The sequence below is a fragment of the Lolium rigidum genome, chromosome 7 (genome assembly GCF_022539505.1).
Source record: "Lolium rigidum isolate FL_2022 chromosome 7, APGP_CSIRO_Lrig_0.1, whole genome shotgun sequence".
Taxonomy (NCBI): domain Eukaryota; kingdom Viridiplantae; phylum Streptophyta; class Magnoliopsida; order Poales; family Poaceae; genus Lolium; species Lolium rigidum.
The window spans coordinates 262115073-262123243 of NC_061514.1; the positions used below are offsets into that span (position 1 = coordinate 262115073).

General features: G+C 43.4%; 2 protein-coding genes across 2 annotated transcripts; one reads left to right on the top strand and one right to left on the bottom strand.

Moving 5' to 3' along the window:
• The first annotated feature begins 531 nt into the window (after positions 1–531).
• On the top strand, positions 532–1532 carry LOC124674690 (rubredoxin-like). The gene has a single exon (XM_047210736.1). The coding sequence runs from the start codon at positions 749–751 to the stop codon at positions 1337–1339; it is 591 nt and encodes a 196-aa protein (XP_047066692.1). The 5' UTR covers positions 532–748; the 3' UTR covers positions 1340–1532.
• A 246-nt stretch (positions 1533–1778) lies between these two features.
• On the bottom strand, positions 1779–7905 carry LOC124673719 (protein STRUBBELIG-RECEPTOR FAMILY 3-like). Its single transcript, XM_047209759.1, has 19 exons — positions 7549–7905; positions 7055–7221; positions 6755–6884; positions 6592–6663; positions 6429–6494; positions 6272–6343; positions 6100–6171; positions 5929–6000; positions 5783–5848; positions 5604–5669; positions 5035–5432; positions 4878–4934; positions 4659–4712; positions 4272–4582; positions 3901–4169; positions 3690–3810; positions 2520–2659; positions 2254–2410; positions 1779–2182 (listed from the first exon to the last, which is right to left on the bottom strand). Exons 2-19 carry the CDS (start codon positions 7188–7190, stop codon positions 2096–2098), a joined length of 2346 nt encoding a protein of 781 aa, XP_047065715.1. The 5' UTR covers positions 7191–7221; positions 7549–7905; the 3' UTR covers positions 1779–2095.
• Positions 7906–8171: the final 266 nt, after the last annotated feature.

Sequence of the window (8171 nt, forward strand, 5' to 3'; positions counted from 1 at the left end):
ATTATCCACGAGGCCGACGAGGAATCGGAGAAACGACGGATTCTAGAACTAGTTTCTAGTTGAACATCAAGTGTCAACGATAGAGCATCAGGTGTCGAGTGTCGAGAGTCAAGTAATCGAGTATCGTGTGTTGTGTGTCAAGACTCGAGAGTCTAGTAATAATTGAGTGCCGAGTGTAGCGTGTATGTATCGAACTTTATATGAATGAACTATCTATGGCGAGTTGTCGATGTTTAATATGTGTCAAGGTTTGAATTTCATTTGAAATGTGTCAAAGTTTGATTTTTTATTTGAAGTTTTGTAGCACAAGTGAAGTAAAATATATCATCCGCAGGCGCACAATTGGAGGTGAGGTAATGTATTTTATATCATCTAAGTTCCGAGAAAAATATCAGGTAATGTAAAATCTGAAAGACTGCAAAAATAGGTGATATGTATTATTCATTTATTCATCGTTTGTTGGAGATGCTATAGTTCTCAAGCGGCACTCTCCAAGCACTTCCGTCTTCCCCAAATTGCAAGTGACGGGTTCAGCTCTGGTGCACACATATCTTATCCACGCACACCCCATTTGTCTCGTGTCCATAGCATCATCAACAGACCAAAGCATATCCTCTCTGCACAATAGGTCTCCCCACCATGGATTCCATCTCCTCTCCCAAGTACTAACACCCAAACCTTGAAATATATTTACAACTAGAGAGAGAGAGAGAGGACGAGATAGAGAGGAGTCAAGAGGTTAGCTACAATGGCGTTGGCCACAGCAAGGCTAATTCACCCATGCAGCGTGGTGTCCAAGAACCCGAGAGCGCCACAGCCACCCTTGTTCATCCACTCCCACAAGCCCCTGGCTACCACACGGACCTCATCATCTCACTTCTGGCTCCGCTCCGTCGACGTATCCAAGGACGACAAGCCACTGGACACGGAGGCGCAAGAAGACTTCTCCGCGCCATTGCCGGGGGAGCTGGACGAGGGGGAGGACGGCGGGCCGAAGCTTGACCCTCGCCGGTTCGAGGAGCAGTTCGCGGTGCTGAACACGGGGGTGCACGAGTGCCGGTCGTGCGGCTACCTGTACGACCAGGCGGCGGGGGACCCGTCCTACCCGGTGCCTCCGGGGCTGCCGTTCGCCAAGCTCCCCGACGACTGGCGTTGCCCGACGTGCGGCGCGGCGCAGTCCTTCTTCGACAGCAAGAGCATCGAGATCGCCGGGTTCGCGCAGAACCAGCAGTTTGGCCTCGGTGGCAACTCGCTCACCTCCGGCCAGAAGACTCTGCTCATCTACGGCAGCCTCCTTGTCGGCTTCGCCTTTTTTCTCTCCGGCTACTTCTTGCAATAAGAAAACAGCTTGTTTAACTTGGCCTCAGTGCATTTCGCACAGTACACAGATCGAATGCAGTGCTGCCAAGTTTTGTTTTTTTTCTTACTTCGGAACATTTACAAATGGTCTAGAGAACCATTTGAAACTAGGCACTAAGAAATGCGGACAGTACAGACTAATAAATAGAGTGGAGATTTGGTTCATGTGGAAATAATTTGTATTTTGAGCATCACAAAAAAGACAAAAAATGTGGATCTAAGTATAGTGATTTCGAACCTTTAAAAAACCAGATTTTATTATTTTTCTGTAGCTCAGAATACAAAGCATTTCAAATTGAGCTTTTACGCGTTTGTGGGATACATCACAATTTCGTAAGTATCATTTTCAAAAAAAAAAAAATGCAAAGAGCACTGGAGCTCGGGGGCGAAAATGACTTTCCGCTTATGAATACTGAAATTTGCAATGGCATAGGTACAAGTTTCAGAGGAATAAATCAATCACGAAGACACGTTACTGGCTAAGGACCTGCCAAGGACAAACAACTTCTAGAGAAAAATGAAGTGCATATATCTGCACATCCATCCGACAAAGTTCACCAATTGAACCATCGTTCTTTCATCCCACTACTGCGTCACCGATCAAAGCCAACTTTGCAAGCAAGCAAATGTGACTCGAGCCCCAAATCCGACAAGAAGCTCCTCAGGACACCCGGATGAGTCACCCTCATTAGTTATCAAATAGTCTCCCGTGTTCTTCCTCGTTTTATGAAGACCCTTACATGGAAGCCTTTGTTGCATCGCCGACCATACGAGTTAGGTCTTGGACAACTTCAGACATTGGTGGCCTGAATTCTGGCTCATGCTGCGGAAAAAGTTTCAGGTAAGCCACACAGTCTAATAACGATGATCTCAGATAAAGGTCAAGCGAGTTACCTGAATACAGCGGCTAATAACATCAGCAAAACGTGACAGAGCCTTGTCAGAACATTGTCCTCGAATAAAAGGATCTACCATCTTTGATATGGCATCGATATCATAAAGCTGAGATGTGGCCCATCGCACCAGATGTTGCTCAGCGCGTGGACGGGAACTGCCATTTCATTGCACAGAGAAATATTAAGTTAGATCAGGAAGCCATTTGCAAGCAAAATAACCATGCTTGATGAATATCAAGAGTAACTGACGTGGGGATTGCTTACCTGTCGTAAGGTTCACGTCCTGTAAGAAGTTCCAACATAACGACACCAAAACTGTAAACATCACTTCGATCACTGAATGATCTGGATTCATGCACTTCAGGGGCTTCATAATGGAACAAGGCAGGCAAACTGCCAGACAACTGGCAGCCAAAAGAGAACAAGATTTATGAATGAGTAAATGGTAACATAAAGCTCTTTTCTCTCATGTATCACAAATATTTTTGGTCTTCATGGTTTCTAAATGGTGAAAATGTTTGCCAACTTATTAGTCTTCCTATATCCTAAATTTGACAGAGAAATGTTGCCGATTTACTCCAAACTGCATTATGACTAAATGATGTCTAAAGTCGCTGGCATACAATTCTAAGCAAGATAACTGAAATTCTAGAGAAATTCCTAAAAAACTCAGTTGTCACAGCTTTTTCGTTGCCCCTTTTTTGTTTACGTTCAAAATGCAACCTCTTCAATTCTGTATGGTCCTTTAGGAGCATCAACAATACCCAATGAACTTCAACTATACACTTCTGATTTATTTTGCACGTTTATACTGACAGAATTCCATGCTGTTACACAAATTTGCATTGGTGTATTTTCGGATTTTGTAATTTTATTACAAACATAATCTACTACAGAAAAATAGGACGGAATAAGCGGATAATAGCAAATCAAAGGCACGCATAAAACAGAGGCACCAAATAATGATTTACATGTGCATGAGAACTGAGCAATGCTAGGTTGGCTAAAGTGCATGCCTGTGAGTTCGCCCACCCGCGTTCAAGGCGCAGCCTCTGCAAGTGCCTCACTTCTACCTAAGAACGTACATTTAAGGGAGGGAACTTACTCCTTTGACCATGTTTTATAAGTTACATATGCATAGCTAGGTTTACACCTAGCCATTCTACATTATCTTTTTTATAAATACATTTTAAGATGCCTAGACAGAGTAAATTATTCAAGATACATGTATTGAGTTTGGGACTTCACAAAGAGAAACCTTCTCTTCTTTATTAATACCCCAAAGTATCTCTCGGCCTTTTTCTATGTAACCAATGTTAGCTTTCTTGAGATATCTTGTACTAGGGTATAATGTTGACCGCAGCATCTGAAGTTTCCATAGACCTCAAGAGTTCTTCAAAATGTAACACTCAAAATATGTTCATTGTTATTTACCTGAGAGAGCGAAGCAAGGCCAGACTCGGAAATTTGAACTGACAATGTGCTATTAAGGAGAATAACTGATGGTTTAAAATTCTGATGTACAAGCGGTGGTTGACAGCCATCATGAAGATATCTGCAAATCAAGATACAAATATATTTTTTGGAAGCCATATTTAACAACTTCACATGACTTGAAAATTTTAGAGTAATTATTTCTGCTTACTGCAATGCCTTGGCTGCTTCCACAGCAACTTGGAGACGGGCATTCCAGGACAATGCATTGCTGGGTTCGTCCACATAATGGAGTTCATCATGTAGAGTCATCTTACTACAATGCTCGTAGACAAGTAGCCGCTGCTCGAACTCCGCACAGTATCCCACAAGCTCAAGTATATTAGGATGACTTACTTCTGAAATGCTCACAACTAGCTCTAGAAAGACGTCTACTGGTACTCTTGAGTTATCAATGTCGATCTTCAAAACTTCCAAAATCTGCAAACCAAGTCAATATCATATGTATAGAATTGATAATGGCATCGCTAATGCAGTCTTACAAAAATAGAAATGTGAATTCTTTTGATAAACAATTTGTACCTCTCCACCAGGAAGTTCCGCCAGATATACTCTACCAAACGTGCTATCTCTTATAAAATTTTGTTCACTGAAACTGTTGGTATATTGTTGAAGGGATGCAACAGAAAAGGACTTCACAGTAGTTTTTAGATCTATCTTCCCGAGTGAAGGTACCCTCCCCTTTTTAGTACGAACACTGGTACTGACAATGGTTTTTTCAGGACGTGGCGCAACAGACTGGGGAAAATGCAGTGGTTCTTCCACAAAATCATCAGGTTTTTCCATGTCAATAACATGCTCCTTCTGTTTCTTCGTGATCAACACAGGAGCGGCTGCAATATTAGCAATTTTGGTTAACTTTCCTATACTCAAATCTGTAATATACAGCATTTTATTCAGTTCTCTTACCTCTAATTGGACGATATAATGTAGCCTCCTTTGCATTATAAACAACATTTGGGGCTGTTACATACAACCTTCATATGTCAGTCAATCGGAACATGAGGATTGGCCAGCTGCCATTCAGCCATGCCAATGTTTGTTTTAAGTATTTTTACACTAAAATGCAAGGCAGTAAATCACAACACATGTAGGCACATACTTTATTCTAAAGTTGCTGCATCTCACCTTTTATTGATGTATTGACTTTCAGCTCCTCCTTTGAATTAGAAACCACATTTGAAGCTGTTGCCAAAAAGATCCACATGTCAAATTCATAGGGGGGGAGGGGATAATAAGACATTATCAATAATTCCTTTGTTTCACAAGAGAAAAGAATTAGGACCTTTCACGACAGTATTCTTAGGTTTTATCGAATGTTCCTTTTTTTCCGGTACTTCCTTGATTTTAGATCCTCCAAGCCTCTGTGGTTCCCTTCGCATATGACTTTTTGTATACACACCATTCTTTGACTTCCTTTCTTTGTACTTGGATACACAAAACATTACCATTAAGACAACAGCCACCGCTGATACCACCCCAACAATAATGTATCCAATATTCTTGACTGTCCAAAAAGTATTTTTCCCTGGTGCTGGAGAATTTCCATTCGTCACGTCAGAAGACTTTGTAGGCTCTTTTGAGGGGACACGTCCTGTTGAAGGTGACAGTGATGGTGATGGTGCTGGTCCAGCAGGCAGTGGAGATGGAGCTATGCTAGTATTAAATGGGTTACCATCACTCCTGTGTAGCAGAACAAATTTACTCAGCATAAACAAAGTTACTCATGAAGTTGTTAAATTCCTAGTATGAATAAAGGAAAAAAGTTCTTGTCTTCGAACATGTTTCTAATGTTCCAATTAGGGGCATACAAATAATCAAGACAAACATTTTGAGAAAGCAGGAGTGCCTTACAGAAAGTTTGGAATGGTATATAGCTTCGTAGGAACAGGGCCGGAGAACAGATTGTTTTCTATATCCCTGTTGAATGCAAACCAGTTACCACACAGAAATGAAGTAATCTACAAAACCATTAAGTACGCCAATTATTTTGTTCTTTGGATATTTCTTAAATAAAAGTTGAGTGGCCATACAAATCTTGAAGAGGGAGATCTTGCAGCACATCCAGGGTCCCGGACATTTGATTGTTCTGAATATGCCTGCGCCAATAGCAGATATTAAGTAGTTGACACTGCCGCATTTTATTCAAGTAATCAATGAAATAGACATCGATACTCACAGGCTAGTCAATGCTCTTAAGTTTCCCACTGACGGTGGTAACGGCCCGGTCAAGTTGTTAGAAGAAAAATCTCTGGTGAAGCAGGTTGAATGAGAATTGTCATTGTTACGAAACTTCAGATAACTATTAATGCTAGTGCGTAAACCGTAAGAGAAGTCAACATCTTCTTACAAGTTTGTAAGTCCGGTGAGTGCTGAAAATGCATCTGGTATGTCCCCAACCAATTGATTGTTGTTGAGGTACCTGCAAAGCAAGACCACAAGGAGGGACAGTTTGAGAAACTAATTGGGGATGTCCTAATTTTCTGAGAACTAGTGGCCACGTATCGGTAATGTATACTTACATGGTTGTCAACATTGTAAGCGTTGACAATGTACCTGGAATTCCACCAGTTAGCTGGTTTACTGATAGGTTACTGTGATTGGCAAGAGAAGGCTTAGTAAAGAAATAGCTATAACAAGTGTAACGGAAGAGTAAACAGAATGCTGAGATGGACATACAAACGCTGCACTGTGATAGGCAGATTGTCTGGCATGGTTCCACCAATATTGTTGTTGCTAAGGTCCCTGCATAAACGAAGAAGCGTTAAGCACCGACTCGGTAGCATAATGTCAAACTAGGACCAAATCAAGTGCAAGCCCGAGCTCCACACTATCAACTTACAAGGTGATCAGCGATGTGAAATTCGCCAATGTGTTACCCAGCTGCCCTCCCAGACTCATACCATTGAGAGTTCTGCACAGAAACATGGCACATTATTTGTTTGCATAGCCAAAATAATGAAATCATGGAATACAAAACAGCAGCACATAACAAGTCATCGTACATGGAGGTAATGTTTGATTCCGCGCAGCCGACGCCCTGCCAGTTCTCAGCGCAGGGGTCGCCGCCGTTTGTAACCCATCCAGGCACCGTTGGGGATCCAAGTGCAGTGTACAAGCCATTTATCGCAAACACTGTTAAACAAATAAAAAGAAGTCCACAAGATTATAAGAATATATTCGCATTATCACACGCATCAGAAGTAGTATCGGCGCAGTACAAGACAACGCTGTCAGTTAAACATAAATAATCAAGAACCCCTGGGATGTACCAACTACTATCAAGAAGGATAGTATACACTTACCATCTTGCTCGTAGGTGTAGGCCTGCGAGAGCGGCAGCGCCGAGAGAAGCAGCAAAACGGCTGCGCGAGCAATCAGGGGCAGCGCCGCCGCGCGCATCGAGCGTACGGAGTCAGTCATCACCGCACGCACATCCATGGAGAGTCCTCGACCAAGGGCATCACCTGACCTGGAAAAGGAAATTTCTTCAACTGCTGGGGTTTAATCTCTAAGCGGTCAGATGAACGATGGGAGGATATGAGTAATGGAGGATGGGAGACACAGATAAAGCAGAAACAAAACGCACGACAGAGTCACGCATTGCCGATGGGCGATTATTCCTGTAACCGAAAACGGGCCCTAAAATTCGGCCAGAAACCCATCACTCCCGGTTCCCGAAAGAAATCCACCCATCATACCAAGAACACACCCAAGAACCAATCTTTCCCAAGAAACATTGCATACAAGCGGAAGCAGAGCTGGGACGGAAGAGGCAGAGATGGGATGCGTCCGATACCTGAAGATTCTCGCCTTTGGCGTCCGCTTTATGGAGCCGCCCGCCACCGAAAGCTACTACGACCAGCGACCAGTGCTGCTCCCCCGTTTTCTCTGGACTCTCTCTCTCTCTCGGGAAGCGTTTAAAACTCCCCCTGCCCTGCCGAGCGAGCTCGTAAGGAAAGCCTTGGCCGCTAAGGATTTCGCTGGGTGCGGAGGAGAAGAAAGATGGCTGGCCACGAGAGGGACGAAAGAGGAAAGAGACGCGGCCGATGTGGATAGATCTACCGCTGCTGCAAATCGAAAGGGGATTGGGGGCTGGAGGTGAACGGCGGCAAGCGGACCGGAGCGTCTGTGTGCGCTGGGACTGACACTGGGAGACACGGAGGAATGAGCTAAAGGACAAGCGCACCCAGCGGCTTGGTTTAAACTACCACGGCCAGTAGGCAGCACTAAGAATGAGCAGTGATTGTGATTGTGACGGTAGTAGCTCTTGATTTTCTTCTTAATCAAAGAAAGGTTTGAAATGCATGTGAGAACCAAACAAAGGTACGGTTGTGGTTCAACCATTGGGCATCGCATCTGGTGCTCCTTTGCATTTGCAGCGTCATTTTAAAAATAGAAAATTCTATTGTCTAGGGTTAA